This window comes from Podarcis raffonei, chromosome 16, assembly GCF_027172205.1.
Source record: "Podarcis raffonei isolate rPodRaf1 chromosome 16, rPodRaf1.pri, whole genome shotgun sequence".
In the NCBI taxonomy this organism is placed as follows: Eukaryota; Metazoa; Chordata; class Lepidosauria; order Squamata; family Lacertidae; genus Podarcis; species Podarcis raffonei.
Genome location: NC_070617.1, coordinates 22,759,137 through 22,783,764, shown reverse-complemented (window position 1 = coordinate 22,783,764; position 24,628 = coordinate 22,759,137). Strand labels below are relative to the sequence as shown.

General features: G+C 46.7%; 1 protein-coding gene across 1 annotated transcript in view; it reads right to left on the bottom strand.

Annotated features, from left to right (window-relative positions):
• Positions 1-23,213, bottom strand: part of TBC1D10A (TBC1 domain family member 10A) — a 37,707-nt gene extending 14,494 nt beyond the window's left edge. The window contains exons 1-2 of the mRNA XM_053369356.1: positions 22,801-23,213; positions 1,641-1,740 (exon numbers count right to left, since the gene is read on the bottom strand). Coding sequence (XP_053225331.1) covers positions 1,641-1,740; positions 22,801-23,198 — 498 coding nt within the window. The 5' untranslated portion in view covers positions 23,199-23,213. The remainder of the gene's footprint in view (positions 1-1,640; positions 1,741-22,800) is intronic.
• Positions 23,214-24,628: the final 1,415 nt, after the last annotated feature.

The following is a 24,628-nucleotide window of genomic DNA, read 5'->3' as shown; positions in this document are numbered from 1 at the left end:
TACTGCCCCATTAACCTCAGCCAGCCCTCACCAGCTCTGCCAGCAGGTGGCAAACCTTAGCTTCAGTGTTACCTTTGCAGAACTCAGTAGGGGAGAGAATGCCATCAAAACCAGAATTAGGTGGCTCTGCTTGTCTTTGTCCCTGGCTCCCTGCCTTCTACCCTACCAGCCACTGCAGTTTGATCATGGCTCAGATGTTTTTGGTGAAGTGTGGTTTGCACTAAATAGGAAAAAAATAGAACCCCAGAATTGCAGAGTTGGAAGAGACTTTGAGGGTCATCTTGTTCAACCCCTTGCAATGCAGGAATCTCAACCAAATCATACACAACAGGTAATGATAAAATATCTGCTTAAAAACCTCCAAGGAAAGAGAATCCACTACCTCTCGTGGTAGTCTGTTCCACTATCAAACAGCTCTTACTGTCAGAAAGTTCTTCCTGATGTTTTTCCTACAGTGCAAAGGGAATGTGAGGGTATGAGCTTTCAGTATGTCCTTGATCATGAGTGTTGTATCTGAACCGAACTTTGTATGATGGACGGTATATAAATTTAATAAACAACAACAACAACCTAACAGGCAGGACTTAAGCATTCTCTCCTCGGTCCCCTCTTTCATCCAACGTATGGAGCTACTTAACAGGGGTGTTTTACAAATGAGATAATCAAAGAGTGCTCTATACGTGTCATGCATTAGTAGTCCATATAGAGAATGGACAGGGGTGTGAGTTACCGATTCCGGCAAGGTTAGGAAGACTCTTGCATGCCCATGCAAGCACAAATCCAAATGTTATCATCTTGGGACAAACTGACAGTATAAAGAAGCCCACAGCGGGTTAAGTACATCCTGGGATTCCCAGCCTGTGTAAACAAAAGCTTTGATTCAGGATAATAAGCCCTGCCAAGAGGCTGACTGGAAGCCTTTCCCAGCAATCTGCGGCAAGCTTTGCAGCATGGCCAAGTCAGATCAAAGCAGAAAGAGTTTCGCTGACACACAGAGGCAGGGCAACACAAGCCCTGAGCCCTCATCACAGGGAGACATTTTGCACCAGGAAGCCTGCCTTGGGTAGAAGTATAGTTCAGGCCGCCTTGCCTGTTTGAGTGCTCAGTCTGCTCTCAATCAAGATGCTGAAATGCAAGAGGCAGAAAGGGGAAATTGTGGGAGGGCAAGGCAGTCTGGTTGCCCTTCTGATGCATCATCATGATACACTGCCAAAAGCCCTTGATGTGGAAGATGTTATGAAATGCAGGATGATCTGCTGCTAAAACTGACCACCTGGGAAGGTGGAGTCCTCTCTCCTAACCTGGAGGGCAGAAACAACACCTCCCCACCCCCCATAAATATGGTGCACTGATTTTTGCATCATTCATGTGATTATCTCATGTTGCAAATTGTTTTGTTTTTTTAACATTCTGGCAAAGAAAGGAAGCAAAGAGCACAGGAAACAGAGGAAAGGTAAAGTCTGTAGTGACTGGGTCACAGGATGTATCGCCCTGCCCAAGAGTGGCTCTACACATCAACTGCGGCTATACCAGAAGACAATGTGGCAAAGGAATGTTCAGCAAGTGTTAAAAAACATAATACGGTGAAAGAAAGAGGAAGAGAGCAACAGCCATCACCCGACGCTTGGCCAGCGACTCACCTTTTTGTGTTTCTTTGCCATCCACTTGTCCCAGTTGTTGAGCATATCTAGCCACTTGGATTCCCTCTGCCTCAGCACCTCCAACGGCACCTCCTCCAGCCTAGGAAAATGAAGGTAACAGGCCAATTTACCCCTCTGAAGGTGATCAGTCTATCACAGTAGTGAGAAAGCTGTGGGCCTCCAGATGTGGCTGGACTACAACTCCCAACGCCAAATGTGAGAAGCCAAGCAACAACAAAACCACACCATTGCCAAACTCCCATTTCCTCTCTGATCTATTTGCAAGCCCCATCTGGAACCACCCAGTTAACAGCCACCCTTCCCAGCCTATAGGAATCACTTCCATGTCTAAAAACCTCGGGCTCTTCCAGAAGACCTGTTCATTCATCCTGATTTGGTTGCACAAAGCTTACATAGCGGTTAGACTATGTCTGGTATTTACTGAGTTTTTGCTTGGGTCTGTTTACGGGGCAGTTATGCAAAAATTAACATTCATCCCAATTTGCTGTTAATCATCCATTCGTTCCATACTTTTCAATGTCTTTCCATGTGACTTTCCAAGCTGTAAAATGCCAATTGCATACAAGAGATTCCTCAGCACTCCCCCATCCAAGAGAGACAAAAACTAGGCTCTGCTAAGTTTCAAAGATGACTTACACACTCATGGTTGTAGCCAGGATTTTTGTTAGGGGAGGGCAGAACCTCAGGTATGTGTTGATTTCCCCCGAAAGGGTTCTTAATGAATCACCCCTCTAGTCTAGGGAATAGACAGGGTGAAGCAGAACAATTGTGTGTCTTGTGACCCTAGACAGCCTCACGCATGTCCTTTTTAAATTTATCCCACGGATTTGAAATGTCTAAACTTGTAATTCCAATAAAGGTATTTGTATGGTATTGTATTGTATTCATTTTTATTGATGGGGGCAGCTGCCCCCCCCGCCTCCCTTGGCTACGTCCATGTACACACTGAGCTTCTTTGGATCATAATGCGCTACCTCCTGCACTTCCATCACAAAGCAAGCACCCTCTCTCAACTGTAATCCGTGAGTCACTCTGCCAATATGCAAACTGCAATATTAATATTAATAATATATTTACATGCCACCCATCTGACAGGGTTGCTACATTCTGCCAAATATTGAAGGCACACCCACCACAACAATGGGACTGCTATAATCATAGTCCTCGCTCCCTAGGGATTCCTGGGAATTGTAGGCTGGAACTCAGCTTGGGAATTCTCAGCAACCTCAAACCACAATTCCCAGGATTCCTTAGGGAAAGAAAACAGATGAACCAATTGTAAGATGCTGCATTCAGCAGCAGATACAGTCCCTGGACCAACCCCAAGCATAGCCTCCCCCGCCCCCCACAGCACAGCACAGTAATTGGCTTAGTATACATGGAAACCTGGGAGAAGGGGACAATATTATTCTGCACCTCAGGCAGCAAACAGTCTTGAGCCAGCCCCAATAAACCCCATCTGTGCAGCACGGGGGGGGGGGGGGTAGCAGAGCTGGAGCACCCCATAAGTGAGGAAAGCAACCGCCAACACAGAACAGGCACCAGCTACGCAACTCCCTAGGTTCAGCAAGCACAACTAGTGACCATACAATCTGCAAATCAGGGTCAGGCAAAGTTTTCAGAAGCTGGGCCAGGGAATCAGGAGGCATTTTTTTAATAGAAAAAAAGGAAGTAGACAAGGCCAAACCATCCCGCCCACCTTGGAACTGAGCTGGCTGCTCCCACTTTCTCTGCCGGAAATGTGCATTTATGGAATTTCTAATGCTGAAAAGCCAAAGCCCAGTCCACTCACTTCCTCCCCCCTCCGGGCCTCTTGCAATGCAAGAAAAGTAGCAGAAGGGAGAAGCCAGCACAGGCTGCAGTCAAAAGACTGGGCAGATAGGAGTGACAGCAATGCACAGAGAATGGCTGGTGAAGGAAATTGAGCCCTAAACATCATGTCCAGGAGTTCACTGGCTTGCTTTAAGTAGGGCAAAACTCTGTCCCCAAGCAATACCAAATACTGGTGTGTGTGTGTGTGTGACCCCAGCAGGATAAATCAGACCATTTTTCCCAGGTCACAAGGTCAAAAATTAAGAGTATTTTTTGGCCTGGAGAATTTTGTACAGATCCTTTCAACTAGCAGGAGCTTTTTCCAAGAGCACAATAAGGCTTGGCAGTGGTGACTGAACTCAATGCACGTCCTGTCAATGTACTATGAAATGGGGAGGGGGGATTTCAAGCACAGAATAGGAGCTGAACTCTCACCACTTTGTGGCTAACCTGGGGCCCTCCAGATGTCAATAGACTTCAACTCGCATGAGCAGCAGCCAGCATGGCCAATAGTAAGTGATTATGGGAATTGTAGTCCAGCGAGGGCCAAATGCCACCCTTGGTAGGAAGAAAGAAGGTGGGGAGAAAAATCTTCTTGGGGCAATGCACAGATGCGCTTGCCCATGATAAGTCTTAAGTCACCCTTTACAGAGAATCAGCCCTAAACCACAGGTGGGGAACAAGGGCCACATTTCCTCCTAGAAAACCTTCCAAGGGCCACAGGCCAATGGGGGCAGAGCAAGCAATGCAAACTTTAGCTTAGTACAGCGGGCTAGTTCCCACACACATTCACACTTCCCTCTGCATCCTCCATCCATGGAAGCAAGCAGAATCAGGACAAGCCAAGCCAAGCAAACACATTTCAGGTGTGAAGCAGAACCAGTAAGTGGAGCAGCCTGGAAGGCCACCTTTTGTTCACAGGATTGAGGTTCTCCACCAGTGCCCTAAACCTTCTCCAGGTGCTTATTTTAAAAACACATCCTCCCCAGAACTGGAAGGGTCCCCCCCCCACATCACATAGTTTCAATCTAGATTCCATTCTGCACACCTGCAGATGCAAGACATAAGCCAAGGCCTGCCGATAAGATGGTAATCGGACAACAGTGCCTCGATGTATCAATAGGCAGAAGTCACCACCAAGGCCAGTTTCCCTTGAACAAGTCTCAACAAGCAGCCAATAACTGTATAATCAATAACTGTACATGGTTTATTCATTTTTTACCCTTTTGAGTCACTTGCATTCTCATAGTCCTAGAGAATGTACATTTTAAACCCACTTACTCCAGCAAAGGCTTAAGGTAGGCAACAGAACTAAATGCCAAGAATTCCTTGGCTGATTGTGCCAAAGCACCTGGGATTTTTTGGGGGGGGGGGAGAGAAGAGAGAACCAGCTCTGTGCCTGGCTTAAACATGCAATTCTGCTGCGGGCACTGAGCGGTAGGGAGCCTATAATGCACTCCTTCAACACATTCTGAGCCAAGCATGAAGGAAATGGGAACCATCCATTGCAGAAAGCCTCAAACATTCTCCACAGATGGCCAGCATTGGAAGCTGCTTTACTAAGAAGTCCAGCACCATCTGGAGGGCCACAGGTTCCTCATTCTTGGTGCAGGATGAACAGGCGCTCTAATGTTTTTTCCTCCTGAATCATTTGGCTGAGGCAGTAAGGCCTGCTCATTGGAGGGGGGGTAGAGAGGAGGGGGCTAGAGATCTTTTAATCTGATGCTTGGAATGGACCCAACTGCTTGTGCTCGAGGCTCTCAGGGCTGCCTAAACAGGCCTTTGTGTACCTCTGTGAACAGGCTAGACGATTCATTAGGAGTTCGGGGGGCTGGACAAGGTCCCCTTTGTTTTCACATGGGGGCTGGAAAAAAGTTGGGATGCAGAACGGCCTCAAGAGGAAGTAAGTGCACAGCTCACTGCCAGCAGACACACCAGGTTGCCTCTCTGATGGCCTTCTGGTGCCACACACAGCAGGAATGCCACCTAGGCACATTTTGAGGCCCCAGTTCAAGTGTGCCAATGAACTCGCATCAAGAACAGCCCACTAGGGCCAATCCTCTGAGTCTACAGTGATGCTAGGTGAAAGCACAGGAACATAGGATGGTGCCTTATACAGAGCCAGTAGTGCCTACACTGGCTGGCAGCATCTGCCCAGTGTTTCAGAAAGTGAATCACTCCAAGCCCTACCTGGAGATGCCAGGGATTGAACCTGGGAACTTCTGCATTAAAGCTCTCCCCCTGAGCTATGACCCTTGCCCAATCTTTCTAGGAGAGCTAGCACACAGGTGATGAGACAGGGCTGTGAGCCAGCAAAGTCAACTCAGTTCACATCTCCCTGGTGGGTTCTGTCTGGTGCCACCATTAACCACCTTTCAGTGCCAGGTAAAAAAATTTATCCCAGGTATTTGGGGAATTACTGCAGTTGTGCTTTCTATTAATGGCATGTTTTTGCTGTTGAAATCTTCCCTGTTTTTTTCCATAGGTTATTGTATGACTCTTATTGCAACTAACTGATCCCCCAGCCCCAATTTTATGTCAAGCTTTACGCTCCTAAAATGTTTTAAGTCACTCAGAGACTCTCACACGCAAGCAACTAATAAGCTGAATAAACATTAAACAGGTACCGTATTTTTTGCTCTATAAGACTCACTTTTTCCCTCCTAAAAAGTAAGGGGAAATGTGTGTGCGTCTTATGGAGCGAATGCAGGCTGCGCAGCTATCCCAGAAGCCAGAACATCAAGAGAGATTGCTGATTTCACTGTGCAGCGATCCCTCTTGCTGTTCTGGCTTCTGAGATTCAGAATATATTTTTTTCTTGTTTTCCTCCTCCAAAAACTAGGTGCGTCTTGTGGTCTGGTGTGTTTTATAGAGCGAAAAATACGGTAAGTGCCTCTGTCCAGTGGTTCCAGCACCACAGTCAGCAGACGGGGGCCCCTAATGGAGCAGGACTGGCTCACCACATTTTGGTGTAAGTGAAGTAATACATATTACCAACAAAAGAGGGAGGGTAGTGGTGGGGGTAAGGTAATTAGGCTCTGGATTTAATAGTTTAGCTGCATGACTACCTGTTACAGACTGGCCTAAGGCAAGTTGTTTTTGTCTCAGCCTCAATTGCACACACTTACCACTGCAATGGAAGGAATAGTGACCTACCTTAAAGGGGCTGTTAAGGATTACCGACAAAGTCAGCAGAATCATGGTGTTACTATGACTGGAAAGGACACACCCTGGCACAGTTTCCCTTGGATAGCAAGAACGAGCACTTATCCCCTTTCATCACAAATTTGGCTGCTAACCCATTAATCTACCCCAACATCAGTCACATGGGGAATACCAGGAGGCAAAGGCCATCCACACCTGCCATCTCTAGCCGGCCTGCTCTAACTCTGTGTTCATCATCTCAGGTCGTCCAGACGGTGACAGCACAAGAATGAATTTTTCAGTGGTAGCTCCCTACTTGTAGAATGTTCTCCCCAGGGAAGCAGGCCTGGCACCATCACAGGCTACTTTTAGGTGCTAGGCTTTTGGCCTTTAATTTGCAGGGTGGTAGACATCATGGTTTCTGTTAGCGGGCGGGATTTGTTAGACTGCTTTTTATGTATATCAATGTTTTCCGCTTTTGTTTTGGCTTTACATTGGTTTTAATGCTTCTTTATATTGTATGCCATAAAAAGTGACTAGTAAGTCCAATAAGTAATTAATAATAATAATGATAAACTTAATCTAGAGAAAACAGCCATGTTTTTCTTACACCTCCTGACCTAGATAGCCCCATCCTTTTAATCCAAAATGGATATAGACCATCTGCTGTGGCCATAAATCTCTCTTCCATCCACTCATCCATACACACCCCATATGGGCAAGTCAAGAAATACCACTGACTCACTCGTAAGGGATCATGAGGAGACAGTTGAATCCCCTCCAGAGAGCAAATTCACTCATCCCAACCATGGTTAAGATGTAGATCAGCAGTAACCCTAACCACAGTTAAAATCAACCAGGGTTCCTTCTTCTGAACCCTGGGCACAAAACCTACATTCAAACTGCTATGCTTGCACCAGGTCCACAGAGTCACCAAAGCCGATAATCCAAATCTGACTTCTTGTGTCAAATAAATCAACTGTGCTTGCCTGACCTTCCTGAGAACTTGAAGCCTGCACAGGTTGATTTAATAATACAATCTGCACCAGCTTATAAACAGTTTGGCGACACACTGCCTAGCTGCATTGGCCCTATTCCAGGCTAGATTACCAGTTTCAGGCTAGGGAGAAGGAGTAACAGACAATAATAATCTATGAATGTGGGAGAGGTTCTAGGAGCAGGAAGCCAAGCAAAGTTGCACTGACAGATGCAGTCTTAGTGCAGGAGGGTGACCGGAGGCACAGCTAACAGAACCAGCACAACTCAATTTTTCCGGGTGTTGCCGAAAAAGGAGACATAACTCTAGAAACAAACAATGCTGCCAAACCAGACTGAAATTAAAACTGGGGGCAGCCAGGACAGCACATTCCACAGAGATCTAACTGGCTCTTTGCACAGAAGCGTGTGGCCTTACTAAATCAAGAGTCCATGATGCAGGGGCTTCTCCCCACCCCATCAGCAGTTTAGGGGTTTCGAGAGCTAGCAAGTCTATGAAATTCCTGGAAATCCAGCATGTCTAATAAAAACTGAAGCTAGAGCGATAAGCAAGGCAGCTTTCATCCAAGACCTGCCATTTTATTCCCCAGTGGAAAGCTGCTTCAGTTTCTGTTAGACCTGCTGGGTTTCTGTCAGCTCAGAATTCCCTGTTTGCTCTTCAACTCCCGGCTGCTGATGGAAAAGCCAACATTACACCTACGTAGGGGGTGAGAAATTTGGGTTGGTATGAATCTGAAAGTGAACCCTCCTAACTCATACTTGCTGAAACAATATGCAAACTTTAAAGCAGCCACCCTTCAAAACTCACATTTCTCCAAATTTTGCAATGCATTCTCAAACCCAAAAAAATATACAAAAGTACAAATATTAGGGGAAAACATACATAAAATGCACATATTAGTAGAAAACCTAGCAAAAGACATTTAATATAAGGCAAAACTGCTAACAAAAAAAAGCATTATCAGGAGATTGTACACAGTAAAGGGCTAATGATTTTTTGTGAGAACTTTTTATACAGTCGTACGTTGGAAGCCGAACATCTGGCACAGCTTCTGATTGGCTGCAGGATGCTCCTGCACTCTCCCACCTCCTGCAGCCAATCGGAAGCCGTGCTTTGGTTCTCGAACGATTCCAGGAGTCAAACAGACTCCCGGAATGCATTCTGTTCGAGAACTGAGGTCCGACTGTATTTTTAAAAATCAGAAACTGATGGAGAAATGTAGAGAACAGAACCTATAGGGATGGGGAAATGAGAAAGTGAAATTGACAAATTCATCCATCCCTAGTTACACCCAGCTTCCACCTACATAAAGAATTGACTGCCATCAAAAACAGGCCCAAATATAGGAGTCTCTACAAAGCACTTCTGGAAAGATGCTCAGGCTCTGACTTTGGCAAACCTCCATGGAAGAGCAGTAGCCACAAGATCTATTTATTTATTGGATGTGGTTTAAAACTCTACCTCTCCATGTGCTCAAAACTGCTTATTAACAAAAATACACATTAATTCTATAACCAAACCATTCTGGGAACACCCACACACAGCTGCAGCAGTATTTTATTTAGACATTGGACTGAGTGAAGGATTCTGACTCCGCTCTTAACTGGGGCTGGGGAGGGAGAAAGGGGACTCCCAGAGCAGCTTACAAATATCAATCCCACCAACAGTTAGCGCCCTCAATATTACGGTCTAAGAGACACAACACAAAAGGGAAAGGGGGCAGGAAGGGAAAAAGAGAGAGATGAAAATCAGCTCAAACAGTTCTGTCATTCCACCAATCCTTACTTAGTAGAAGCCTTGAAAAATATGGTAGTTACAATTTTCTTCAAGGAGATATACCAACACATGGAATATTATTGCATAATTTGAGATTCCAAGAATTCTGCTAGCGATGTTTCAGTCTTCTGTAAAGAGATATATGGAGTCCTATGACATCTGGAGGGCCATAGAGTCAACACACACACCCCTCCTAGTATAGAGGGTGTGATCCTCTCCAAACATTACATCTCAATCTGCTTGCTGGATTTCCTCTAGCGGACAGATCAGGATGAATTTGCACTCCCCACGACCTTAACACTATTCAGGGCTCCTTGCTTCCTCTCTACTTACAGAGCAGAGAAGAAAGCAAGAGACCTGGGCATAAGAAGCATTTCAAATCTTTTCTTTGGGAGAGTGGAAAATTAAGGTCCTCATCTGGCTCTACTGGGAGAAGCATTTTTAGTTAAAGTATTCTCCCAGCCTCCTTTTCCAGGCTTGCTCCTTTTTAATCCTACAACCACCCTGTGAGGTAGGTGAGGCTGAGAGAGCACACCCAGCAAACTTGGGGGCTGGTGACAGAATTTGAACCTGGCCCTCTCTAGTCCAAACTCAACCTTCTAGTCTCAACAACACACTGGCTCTCCAAAGTAGTTCTGAATATGCACTGGCCATGCATGCATTGGGAATGCCAAGTCAGTGCTTCAAAGCTCCCCACTCTCTCTGCACCTCAGTCCCTGCTTGTATACGAGCTGCCATTTTACAGTCAATGACAATTGTCTCAAGAAGGGTGGGAGGCAGTGTACAGGTAGTCAGCCTTGCTCTTTGAACAAGAATTGCCAAGTATGAACTCCTCCAAAATTCACGGGCGAGCTTTAACAGCAGGCTCATCCGCAGCTCCAAAGTGACACCCACCCACTCTTTTCACAAAAGCGAGAGATTTTCCCATTCCTCCTGTAGGAAGGAGATTCTGAAGGGAGCCAGATAAAGCTGCTTATCTGACAATGCTTAAGCCAAGTGCACATCAGTGTGCAAAAATCCTGCGCTTGAATGGAAAAACCAGTTTTGCAGCAGACAAGAATCTGGCATGGCTTGACGGAAACGGAACAGCAAGATCCTGGAGCCTGGAATAGCTGCCAGAGATTCATTCCCTGCAGATTCTTAAAGCACTGGGCCTTCTTCTAGCCCACTTCATGTAGCTGGTGCCGGCTAAACTTCTATTACTGGTGGTGGAGCAGATGAGACATCTAAGCCATGTGCCTTTCCTAACTATCAAGGCCCAGCTGAATCTACATGCTCAGGCCCATGCTTCACTAGATAGGAAGCTGCCAAATACAGAGTCTGACCATCTAGTTCAGTGTTGTCTACACTGACTGGCAGTGGCTCTCCCAAATTTCAGGCAGGGGATCCTCCCAGCCCTACCTGGAGATGCTGAGGATTGTGCCTGGGACCCTCTGCATGCCAAGCAGAAGCTCTACCAGATCAATCAGGCCAGCCCAATTTCCACAGTGCCATTGAACACTGATGAACAAAGGTAAAATTTGCCCAACCACTTCAATAAGAGGTTATTCAAATCTCCCTACCATCTTTTATACAGTGGTACCTCTGGTTGCGAACGGGATCCGTTCCGGAGGTCTGGCTGTATCCCAAAGTTTTCTCAACCAGAGAGACCGCTTCTGCACATGCACGAGCGGCAAAACACTACCAGGTTTGCCGCTTTCGCAACCCGAAGTTTACGTTACCCGAGGGTAACGTAACCCAAGGTTCCACTGTATATAACTGTAACGTATGCATGAAGAAGCTTATTAGTTAAACTGATTAGGCAGGTATGCCAAAAGGTGGGGTGTACTTTGTGCTTTAAACACAACATTGTGCACCAAAGTAACTCAAACTTTAAGAAGCACAACTTGTGAGTCATGTCAAATTACACAAAGCATGTAATGTCCAGTGGCAAAGCTCCTGGCAGTGATCAGCAGAGCTGCCCTGAAGTCTCTGGCTGCCACTGGCTCAGCTGCTCTGACTCTTAAGAGGTCATGCTGAGCTGCTCTTACCCTAGAGAAGCAGGGCACATGGATGGGCCTAGGAAAGGAGATGTAAGCAGCATGAATATCAAAAAAGAAGGTCCGAGAGGAAATGGTCAGAATGAGGGCAGAGGGGAGAAAAACAGAGGAAGGAGTCAGAGTTGGAAAACTAGGAGGCCACATAAGTCAGCTTAAGAGGTGAAGAGTCAAAGGATATAAGACTTTGGCTGCAGGCCTCTGAGTAAATCCCCAGCCGGTTGTTCCGACCACAGGCCAACAACACAATGAAGTTTGGAACACTTCAACCACCAGCATAATAAACCATCTCCTGCTAGCCAACTGCTCTCAACCATACCCATCTCAGAAAATGAGAAAAAGCCTTCAAGCTTTTTACTCTGGAAGGCGGCCTGCCACCATGCTTAAAATGGACTGTAAACTACACAACGTCCCCCTTTAGTCACTAGCTTCTATTCTCAAGTTAAGCCCTAGGTTTCTATACTCTGGACTCGTAAGGCTTTACCCCTTCCTTCATTCTGATCCCTTGCTCTCAACAACCCATTTTCCTTTTAACTTCCTCAGGTTCCTGCTTTCCTCTGCTCCCCTTAACCTAGGTGTGAGGAGCCTCTGCCCCACCCCTTTGCCCCATATGTTTCTGAACTACAACTCCCATCAGCCCCAGCAAAAGTGGCCAATGGCCAGGGATGATAGGCACTGCAGTTCAGCAATGTGTGGAGGGCCAAAGGTTTTCCATATCTGCCTTAATACCCACACACAGCTTTTTAATGACCAAATATTGGGAAGTGAGATAATAAAAGCTTCTGCTTCCCCATCAATCATGTACTGGCTCTATTGAAGCGTTTTCTAGCTTGATTTACACACTAGATTTGTTCCGCTTCTTTGTCAGAAAACAAACCAGTGGCACCGCTTGCTTCATTGCAATAAAACAGCTCAGTTAGAATGTGGCACATCTTTGGTGCAGGCCACCCCTAGGCTAATCACTTTTGCAACAGCATCCCAAACCCACCACTCTGCCTAGTGCAGCATTACTTTAGGAACTAGATGGGATTTTAATGTGGAGCAAAGGCCCTGCTTTGACCTAGTTTTAAATGCACAATTCACACACCCCACTCACCCTTCTTTTCTTTTTTTAAAAAAGAGCAAACCACCAGATTCATTAGGCTAGATCTTGCTTCTGATGCTATTTGTCAGCACAGAACAGATGAGGATGAGCTGCTAATAAATCCAATTTTAAAAAGACATGTTATTTACAGGCAAGCTGTACAAGTATTGTCAAAACATATGGGGAGGACAGCTCCCCACATTATAATTTAAATGACAGATGCCCAGAATCTGACATCTCACTCTGCCCTTAGGGTGAAGGAAATGGTTTACCCAATTCTAAAGGCATATTAGACCTGCACCATTTGCAAACAACCATTGAGGTAAAAAAATGGGTCATTGCAACTTAGCATGAAGGAAGTTCTGCTTCTCCTCCAAGTTCAGGAGCGTGTTGTCTCAACAATTCTGAGTCAACCTTTCGTAGGTGCGGCCAGCTTTAGGGCTATAATGTCCACTTGCAGCAAGATGATGACTTGATGGGCTTTAACCTAGGCTTTAAAAAATAGCTTCTAGTTAAAGAAGGTTTTCTACATGTATTTGGCTCAGCTGGAAAAGAAGAGCCTGGCCACTGGTGAGCCCAGTGGCCCATCTAGTCCAGCATCCTGTTCTGGCCAATCAGATGCCCCAATGGAAGCTTGTCAAGCTGGAACTGAGTGCAACACATCTCTCACCACCAGGATTCCTGGCAACTGGCATTCAGAGGCATTCTGCCTCTTGATTGTGAAGGGATAACACAGACAAGGTGGTAGGAGGGACGAGGGCTCCGGACATCTGCTTTTGGGGGAACAGATGCTGTTCTTTTTTAAAAAAAAATGAGGATATTTAAGAGCTGTCCCACACCCAATTTGCAGGCATGCCCCACCCAGTATGTCTGTATGCAAACATAATATTACATGACATCTCCCCACAAGGAGACCTGCCCTGTCCAGCTATTACTATTCATTTATTGTGCACGGTGATCTCTCAAAGCTGAATGCCTTTTGCAAAGATTTTGCTTAAGTTCATCTCATTTACTGAAAGGGCAGGGAACTTTCTTTCCATTGAAGGCTATACTCCTTTCAAAGGTAATCAAGTGGGGGCCACTTGCTGGTAATGGATGGGGAAAGGTCTGACGTCTGGGGTGAAATACCTTACCTTTTTCTCTCTGCCACCCCCCTTTCCTTCCCTCCTCCCTTGAACATAAGAAGATCCTGCTGGATCAGGCCAGTGGTCCATCCAGTCCAGAATCCTTTGCTCACAATGGCCAACCAGATGCCTTTTCTGAGAAACACACAAGCAGGACCTGAGAACAAGAGCACTCTCCCCTCCTGTGGTTTCCAGCAACTGGTGTTCTGAAGCATTATTGCCTGCAGCTAACTGACCAACTGTGTTGCAGATAACTCTGTTTTGACCCCGAATATAAAGCCTGCCCCCCTAAAATAAATCTTAGCTATGCCCATGTCCCCGGGACATAACCCTTATGCAAGTTGAAAGTGTCTTGTACTTTGCCTCCTGCATCAACCTAAAGACAAAAGCAGATGCACAGCCCCAAACAGGCAACTCCCAAATCACAAACAAAACTAGAAAAACAAAGCAAAACCTCTCAATTTTTGTAAGAAGGGGGTCTGGAAAGACACCTGAATGGAGAAGGCTACATTAAGCATACTTTCAATGTACCACTCAAAGTGCTTAATGCAGTCTGCTGGTCAACCTCCCAGCTGCGGAGGTCTTCCAGGTCTTCCACCGTTTGCCCCCAGGCACCCATCCAAGCAGGATGTCTTTGCCTCCTACCACAGCTGCATCTGTTCTCCCTCTAATCTTTGTTTTTCTGTTCTCTAGCCCCTTTCCTGGAAATGGACCAAAATAATATTTAAAACTGCAGCAAAATCAGAGTAATCTGGAAAAGGCACCAAACTGCTTCTCGCACATTAACAGGATGTGTATTCCACGTGTGTGCATATAAATTATGCAGCACGGTCTCTCAATCCAGGCCTCAGGCCTCGCCCTAGCCGTGCCTCCTTCCCAGGCTTCACTTCTCAATGCGTCCTTAAACTGTGATCAATGCTCTCTCCTACCTGTATGGGGAGAGGGGTGTGTATAGAACCCTTTGATGTTTGCTTGTCTGGAAAACAGAGTAATGTACAAAGGAAAGAGCCATGTGTTGCTCCAGCCACTTTTGCCTCTGATCCCATCTATTTTTTTACCCCTTTGCCCTGCCCACACCTGGCAGTGGCCCCTGAAAGGTTGCCCATGAGGGAATGCAATCCTCAGGATGAAAAATGTTCCACAGCCCCACTGTGGTCAATACAGGGCGATGGCCTGACTCAGCATGGCAACTTTCTAGGTTCTTGACTCGAGCTATGGAATGAAGCACTCCTTTAGCATGCCCCGTGGCATATGCAAAGTGCCTGTAGCTACAGGGCAGTTCATGAAACAAGGATTAGGCAATGAGAATAAGATGAGAGTGTTGCTTTCACAACAGCCACTTGCTGCTCACCTGCAGTGTGGAATAATTGCCTTCCTGGCCACCAGGTAAGGGAAGTCTGATAAAGAGGAAGAGAGAGACTGTTGTTGGATCATTCAGTTTCCTTTCAGGCTGTTGTCAGGTAACAAGCAACACTACAGCATTATGTGTGGGCTAAAGGATAGGCTATTAAATGCTCGTAAGCCAAAAATAAGTAATAGGTTAGGTTTGTGGATTTATCTGCAAGCCTGAGATAGCAGAAGTCTCAGTAACTGTTTGTTCCAAGTCAGTGGTTTCACTTGCAACCTTCGTGCCAGCAACCTAGGAATGTGAAGAGATCTAAAAGCACCACAAACAGAAGGGGGGGGGGGCTACAAGCCTCTAATCAAACTCTGATAACCGCCACAGAGCTGTGAGCGAGTAAGTTGGTTTCTTTAGACCTCACAGCTGCAGAGACAGACTCTGGGCCATTTGAGAGCTTCTGAAATGCTTCTGAAAAGTTTAATGGAAGGTAGGTTAAGATGAAAGAAACCTTATACCCTTATGCTATTTTAAAGCAGAGGCTGGATGGCCATTTGTTATGGATGCTTTAGCTGTGATTCCTGCATTGCAGGGGGTTGGACTAGCTGACCCTTGGATCCCTTCCAGCTCGGGGATTCTGTGATTTTGTTTTTTTGAATGGAGTTTTAAATCTATCCATGGCTACCAGGATAAGATAGGACAGTAAAAACTTATTCTGCGTCTCAGATTATTATTGCATTGTTTTGTTTAGAACAGAAACTCCAAGCAAAAATGATCATGATGAAAGTTCCTAAGAGATGCATTTTGCATACAGTTGCCTTGACTCAAATGTTTGTTGCCCTCTTTTAGTATTTCCTGTAGCTCAGAGATAGAACACTTTGCATGCAGGAGTCCCAAGTTCAATCCTTGGCATCTCCAGGCAGGGCTGGGAGAGAAACCCACTTGAAGTCCTGGAGAGCTGCTGCCTGTCAATGAAGACAATGCTAAGCTATGGACCAATGCCCTCACTCAGTATAAGGCTGCTTCCTGGGGTATTTCCCTTAAATTGCTACCTAATTTTTTGTTGTTGCCAGTTCCTTAAGAGGAGCAATTTTGTCAAGGCTCCAGCCAGGGAGGAAAACCCCCTCTTCTCATTCATTCCATTCCCAGTGGGGAGAAGTAGAAGGCGGGCTCTTATGTTCCAGATCAGGCATCCCCAAACTCGGCCCTCCAGCTCTTTTGGGACTACAACTCCCACCACCCCTAGCTAACAGGACCAGTGGTCAGGGATGATGGGAATTGTAGTCCCAAAACAGCTGGAGGGCCGAGTTTGGGGATGCCTGTTCCAATTGTCATCTTTCAAGTATACTTATGAGATGCACATAGGTTTTCCTGATCACTTTGACCTGGAACTCTTCTTAAGACTGCAAAATAGCCCAGTTAATATTGCCTCCAAACCTCTGATCATACCCTTTGGATCAGTCAGTCAGGGATGGCACCATGTTCCCTAGCTAATGAAGATGCTTCTATGGTAATGCTGTGCCCATCCACAGTAGTGCAGCAGACTGCACTGTGGAATCCCAATACATCCTAAGGCCCGCCCTCAAGTTGATGTCACTGTTCATATGAGCAGGAGACAGGATCAATCCCCCATGGGGCCTCTGAGCTCAAAGAGATAGTGGGGGACACAGCACCCAGTTTGGGAGTCACTACCACACTCAGAGCAGCCAAGGTAACCGGGACTAATTTCCCAAATCTCCTTTCATTGTTGCAACCTTTTCTTGGTGTTTTGTGCAACAGCCGTAGCCTCCCAGCGAATGAGATTCCTGATCTCATATACACAACGAAGCAACAAGAGGGAGTAGCTCTGGCACCAGCACACTGCAGTAGTGGCTGCTTGCTCTCTCCTTCACTCTCACTTATCTCCTCTGCTACATATTCCAGACACTCCTCCTGCATGTTAAGGAGCTCTCGCAGTCTGGCAAAGGCTCTCATAAAAAGCAACATTCACTCAGTCTGCATATCCTCCAACAGCCCTGAACATCAACCGTTTGCTATGTGTGGGTGGCAAATATTGACTCCTAGTCTCCATGAACTCAACCAGAGAAACCCACACTCCAATCCCTATGCCTCTTTGATTCAGCATACTATTTTCTTCCTAAACACACCAGATCTCCTCCCAATACTAGAAGCAACTGAATTAAGTCAATTGGGCCTGGTAAACAATGGCTTACCTTGGAACCCCCAACAGGAGGTAGCATGTTCTTAGATATCTCAGTCCATTTGGGGTCACAGTAAAAGCTAATAGGTCTGCTGTGATAGGATGATCAGGCTGTCCAGTTGTGCCCCTGCTCCTTTCAATACAAGGCTGTCAGAAAGTGCTGTACAATATTTCAGAGCTAGGTATATTCACACCAAAATCAAGTATCCAAGATGTATTTCCTCAATGAAGGCAGTGCCACAATTTTATTTTTAGTTGCTAGGAAAATAACAGTTTCTCTCCAGCTACCACATTCATTGAGATTCCTACCAGAAGAAGGAAAAGCACAGACAGTGCAGGCACCATTTAATAACTAGCAATATCTAATACTGTACGGTATAGGCCATGGGTAGGAAAACAAAGGCCCGGGGGGGCGGATCTGGCCCAATCGCCTTCTAAATCCGGCCCACAGACAGTCTGGGAATCAGTGTGTTTTTACATGAGTAGAATGTGTGCTTTTATTTAAAATGCATCTCTGGGTTATTTGTGGGGCATAGGAATTTGTTCATCCCCCACCCAAAAAAATATATAGTTCAGCCCCCCCCCCCCAAGGTCTGAGGGACAGTGGACCAAGCCCTCTGCTGAAAAAGTTTGCTGACCCCTGGTACAGGCCAATGCTGCAGGCATGAGCGGAAAGGGAAATCAGAGAGATACAAGTTGAGCAACACAAATTCCTCTGTCATCCCATGTCCAACGCCTACACTGTCAGTAGATTTTGGATATATTGTGTAGGCTCAGTGCTCCCTCGCAGTATAGCCCCAGTTTACAAGTTCGAATCCGAATTTATGTGTTTTTTTAATAAACAAAAACAGGGTGTTTTCACTGCTTTAAGTCTATCCTCCTCTCTCTCTCCCTACCCCCCAGTCAGGGAGTGCCTCACCCTATCTGTGAACCTCTTCCGATTTTTAATCTGCCTACTGGCATACTGTTTGAAGGCCACCCACTCCCATTGTTCCAGGGTAGTGAACAGGATGTGTCATTTTCACTTCCTCATTTCTGACAGCAAAAGTGAAATTGACAAGCCCATTTGAAAAAAAACAAAAACAAATCAATTCTGCGGAACTCCCTTACAGCCAACCAGGATCCACCTTCAATCTCAGGCTTCAACACAGAGCCCACAGCTGTCCCTGGGTGAGCTTCCACCACCAACCTTCCGGTTAACAGCTGGTCACACTGACCCATTATGTCGTAGGAGGTGCTTCTATTTCATATCTTTATCCTTTTCTGCTTCTGCTTCACCCCCTCAGGTGGTCTGAACCATCACATTGCTTGCTGGTGTACAAAAGTGGCCAAAAGCAGCTTCACTCCATAGTGGAGTGTGGCTATTTCCACATCTAACACCTGCTTTTACCCTGAAAAAGCAGCTACTGTATTTTTCGCTCCACAAGACGCACCAGACCATAAGACGCACCTAGTTTTTGAAGGAGGAAAACAAGAAAAAAAATATTCTGAATCTCAAAAGCCAGAACAACAAGAGGGATCGCCGCACAGCAATCCCTCTTGCTGTTCTGACTTCTGGGATAGCTGCGCAGCCTGCATTTGCTCCATAAGACGCACACACACTTCCCCTTACTTTTTAGGAGGGAAAAAGTGAGTCTTATAGAGCAAAAAATATGGTATTATAAGTTGGGAAATGAGACAGTGGCAGCACCACTGATACACCCCACCCAAGGTCCATTTGCAAACCACTTGTGAGTCACAGCTCACTGAATGAAGCTCAGTAGTTTAGGTTCTGCAGTTAAAGGACCCAATGCTCCTATCCTAGGAAGAGGGGGACGAGGCTCAACAGTACTCTTTCCCCCTTCACAGCAAGGCATCTTGTCCCTATAACTCACAAAGGTTAGACATGGCAGGCTACTCACTTGGCCACCTGTAGGAAAAACAAAACAAAAAACCAATCACCTCTCCACATGATCCAACAGGGAATCATTTGGGAAGCGGAAAAAACAGCATCTCCACTTCAGCATGCATTCAAGTTTTTAATGTGCCACAAATGACTATATATCCATATACATTGGCAAGCAGGCTGGTAAACTAAACCAGGTGTGAGGAAGCTTTGGCCCTCCAGATGGCATCTCCCACCATCAATAACACTGGCAGTGCTCTCTAGGGCTGATGGAAGCTGAATTTCAGCAACATCTGGAGGTTGAAAGTTCCCCACATCTGATCTAAACAGCCATGGCTCCTCCTTACCTCACCACAGGGGCTTTTGAAACACCCCTTTGTCCTGAGGGTAGCAGAAAAAGAAGCTGAAAAACAGCTGCTTCAAAACTCCCCCCCCCCCCATTTGCATGTATACAAATTTTTTATTGTCTCGTTTCGTTGTACAAACATTATTGTAAACTGCTTTGCAGGATCCATTTGACAGAAAGTATATAAATGCCTTATAGAAATATAATAAATTATCCGTGGGTTTATTTGTAAGGCTGGGTTATATTTTAATTGCTGGGTGGCTATGAAAGGAAGGCTGCCCTATGGGAAATATTGCTATCGAGACATGCTTTTTACAGCGTCACGTGGGTAAGTGAACAGTGCCAACTGGCTGGGATGGGCCAGGTGTTGGATGCTAGCCAGCTTACCACCTTTCCACAGTGACCCTGCTCTCACCAAAACAGGTATACCTACTCTCACACAAGAGATGTTGGAATGCAATACACGTCTCATTTGCAAGGTGTGCATTAATCATTCTCCAGGCTCGCCCACCCCAGAGTGTCACGGGTTACGTGGCTTCTTCCCCCCACCTTCAGTTCAGAGGATATCATGCTCTTCAGTTCCAAAAAAAATCATGCTGAAGGGAATGTTTCCTCCTGGATCAATTGTCTTCTTTCAGAATGGGGAGGAAGCAGGCCACAGAGTCAAAGCCATACAAAGCAAAACAAAACAGTTGCTGCTTCTGTGGCGCAGCAGAAAAAATGCTTTACAATCATTAACCTGCCTCACGGTCAACTGAGAGAAGGGTAATTATCCAAGACAACTGCCTAGTGTCTTTGGACATGATCGTCTATGCTTTACAGCAGACCAGCCCCTGAGAGGGAAAATTGCTTTGGGGAAGCCCAGTTCCAGGCTGGCTCAGATAGAGTAAAGGGACACAGACTGCAACTTAAGGTGCTTACATAAGAAGTCAAAACATCCTACAATGGATGGCACCCCTTCCGAAACAGTGCATGAAGACTTGGAGAAAGAGGTTGATTTTAAGAGGCCCCATATAGCAAGTTCTAGCCTACTGCCACCACCCACCCAGTGGAGACTGGGATGAAGGTATCTCAGAGAAGGGGGATTTGGCAATCAAGATCCATTCCCCAAGCCACAACATCTGCATTCCTAAAGCCTGCCTTACTCCGCTACCCTCAGATAAAGCTCCTCTTGACTTCAAAACAAGAATACTCCCTGCACTGCAATTCCCACGTCATCCAGGATCAGAAACAATGAGGGTGGTTTCACTCTGGTCACCCTCAGGCACTTGTGGCCCAGTTGCCCATAGACTGGGTTTGCTGCCTAAAGCCTCCATCCCTCAGTTGTTTCAATATCTCAGAAGGGCTCTGGTACTGTTAAGAGGGGAGGTTCAGCAGCAACAGCTTCTCACTACTGTTGCACTGAGACAATAACCATTTTTCCTCCACCCCTCACTGGGAAGAACAGGGGAGGCCGCCCCTAAATCTGGCAATCCAAAATCTACACATCCTCCCCATTTCATGCCTTTGTACTCAGTCCCTAAACCAGTTTCCAAACTCAAGAGCGCTAAACAGAGAGAGGGAGAATAAAAAGTGTGAAAACCCAAGCTCATGAAAAGTGCCTTCTACTCAACCATATCCTGGGACATCCCAGGGAGGAGCTGGATAGGAGGCTTCAACCAAGTAGCCTTGGCCCTATTTTATTCTGGACCACAGTGGAGTTTAAAGTAACAAGAGGTCCTCAGAATCCCTTTAATCACACATCCCTCCAAGCCAGGTGGTGGGACACACCCCAATCTAGGCAGGCTGGAGCCCTGGCACCTCTCTGAAGGCATTTGCAGCCAAAAGTGATATTCTTCAGCCTAGGGTCATCTCAGACACAATGAGACTCCAACTCTCAAAGCAAAAGAACCTCTGCCCATGGGAAAAGCTTCCTCCAGCCCATTTGAGGTTACAAAAATAGGCAGCTCTTTGTGCTTTACTACCAAAGCAATTGCTTACCCACCTCTCTTCTGCCTAGAAACAACTTTTAACACGGCCCAGAAAAGCAAGAATATCCCTGCCCATGGAAAGAGCATCCCTGGCCATCAGGGTTACACATGCATATAGCTCCCACAGACCATTCTCCCTTCACAGGGCTCCCCGTCAATGCTCATCCCTCTGGGATGCAAACAGCACCCCTCCCCACCCCACGGCAGGAGTGCCCCCTTGCCCTGGCTGCTGGGGATTACAGAAATTTACAGCCACTGATGGCCAGCCTCACCCACCCAGCCTGCCAGCAAGACGGGACAATTCCCAGAAAGGCAAGAGTGCTCCTGCCCATGGCAAAAATGCCTCAGCGTCACTGGGCTTAGAGAAACTTGCCCTCACCACTCCGGGAAGGGAGACAAGCCAATTTCCCCAAAAGGCAACAGGGGTTATAACTCTTGGGTGCAAACTCCAGCCCATTGGTGTGTGTGTTACAGAAACTTAGTCACCAGCTGTTCACCCTCACCCACACCTACCCACCCCCAGGAGTGACAAAAGCCAGCTCCCAAACAGGGAAGAGTACCCTTGCCCACAGACAGAGCGCCTCTACACCACAAACATATAGCTACCACTTGCAGTTTCCCTTCCACAGGGTTTTCCTACCACAGCTCATCATTCTTGGCACAGAGAGTGCCTCCTGACCATGGCAAGAGTGCCCTGCTAAGTGTGCGCGCGTGAGTATGTGTGAGACACAGAAACTTCCACCCACCACCCTCCCCAAGAATATGGGATGCCAACTTGAATAAAAGACAGTGGTACCTCGGGTTAAGAACTTAATTTGTTCTGGAGGTCCGTTCTTGACCTGAAACCTGAAACTGTTCTTAACCTGAGGTACCACTTTGCTAAGGGGGCCTCCCGCTGCCAGTGCGCAGCCGCGCAATTTCTGTTCTCATCCTGAAGCAAAGTTCTTAACCCGAGGTACTATTTCTGGGTTAGTGGAATCTGCAACCTGAAGCGTATGTAACCCGAGGTACCACTGTATTGGGAGAGGCAAGTAAGCCCCACCCCGTATAATCGATCGCATGGTGCTTTGCATGCGCACACCATTCGAAAGGCAATGTCCATCAACTCTGGGGGTGGGGGCGGCCCCCTCAAATATTTTATTGGGGGAGGCGGCGGCGAAAGAACCTATGCCAATAACAGAGACAGGCCAATCTCCGGGGAATGGCAACAGTGCCCCTGCGCATGGCGAGAGCGCCTCTGCCGCACTTGAGGCTACTACAAAGGGGGAGGGGATGAAAAAAAACCGGACACCACTTGCCTCTGATTCTGGCCGGCCGCTCCCGGGGTCGAGGCGAGCCCATACCCACCCACTCCCGAAAGGAGAAAGAGTGCCCCTGCCCATGGCAAGAGTGCCCAGTGCTCACTCCCCCCGCCGCCGCCACTCACGGCGCCTCCTGCTCTGGTCCGTCTCCGCCGTCGGCGACGAGGAAGCCGAACTTGTCGACGCGGCGCTCGCCGTCGGAGCTGCTGCCGCCGCCGCCCAAGGAGCTCCGCGAGTCCATCTCGCTGGCCGCTGCCGCCGACGCCGCCTCGTCTTCGGCAGCGTCGTCGTCCTCCTCCGCCTCGGCCAGGGGTCCGCGGGGCGCAGAGCCCATGCCGCCGGCCTGGGCGGCGGAGGCAGCCTCCCCGTCGTCACCGCCGCCGCTTCCTCCCGCTCGGCTCTTGGCCATACGCGGCCGCCTCAGCGGGAAGGAAGGGGCGCCGCCATCGGACGAAACCCACAGTCGATCCGGCCGGGCCGCCTCTCCCTCAGCCGATCCGGCCACGCCCATTGGCTGAGCCATCGCTCCCGAGCCCGCCCCTACGCAGCCGGCATTGGCTCTCGGGCGCGGGCGAGGGCCGGCGGCCTCGCAGGCCTCTTGAATGGAAAATGGGCGGGAAAGGGAGCGCGAGCCGGCAAAGCTCTTGGCCGTCCGAGCTGCCAATCAATCAAAGGCTTAAAGAACCCCCCCCTCCTCCTGCTTCTCACCCGCCAATCCAGTTGACCAGGAGGAGCGCGGTGTTTCCTCCTCCGCACCCGCCTCCCCTCCTCCACATTCCTCTTCCCATTCACTTTCCACGTAGGACAAAACTTGGAGAAACGCGGAAGGGGCGGGCGGTGGAGGAGAGGAAGGAGGTGTTTTCCAGTGTGGAAATAGATGCAGCTCAAACGTATTCAACAGAGTGGATAAAATTTAAGGATTACTTAGTTAAATATGTTAAGTTAAATTAACTGAAAATTGTTTGCAGATACTTAATTGGCTTGGGATTTTATTTATGTTAAGTGATGAATTAATATGTTTAATTTCATAATATGAAGATCTAAGGATGTTAAATTTTATAAGAACTGTGATTTGGAAAACCGTTAAAAGGATATGCAATGAAATTCAACCAAGGGGAAGCGAGGAAGTCACTTAACAATGTTAATCAGTGTAATTTTCAATAAGGCTATGATTTATGTTTGTTTGTTTTATGTGTTTGTTTGTTTATAATGTTGTGAAATCCAATAATTTTTTTTAAAAAAACATACGAATGTATTCAACAGCAGGCTGCAATCCTATATGCACTTTTTGGGGGGGGGAGTAAGCCCCATTGAATACAATGGAACTGATTTCAGTGTAGGTATTCATGGGATTGCTTTGTCTCGCTTCAGACAGGCACAGGTGCTACTGGAAGGAAAAAAATTTTTTGTTCAGACAGGCAGTTATGTAGAGGAGATGAAAGACCTGTTGGGTCTTTTATAGACTTTTATAGCAGCGTTTATAAACCATCCAAAAACATACAGTATAATGTATACTGTAATCTTGAATGGTAAAACAAGCCTGCTCAGCTATGTAGAATGCTGATGTGTCTTTTTATGTGCCCCCCTCCAAAAATATTTTAATGTTTTCACTTTTTTATTCAAGGATCACCAATAAGTATTCAACCATCCCTTTACCTCTACCTATCATATGTTTTATTTCACTGGTGTTTTTAATTTTTCTGAATGTTTTACAAAGTTGCTTTTCACTGTTTTTAGCAATAATTTTATTGTTTTATTCTCTTTGAGGGGTTTTTTAAACAAATGGTGTATAAATTTAATGAAAAAAATTAATTAAATTAATTAATTAAAAATAAAAGTGTGTGCATTTCCTATCATCTGGGAGCATAGAATACTACCACTTCTCCCTTAACATAAAAAACCTGATGGATGGGTTCAGATCCTACTGCTCATGCCATGTCATAGAAAGTTTGG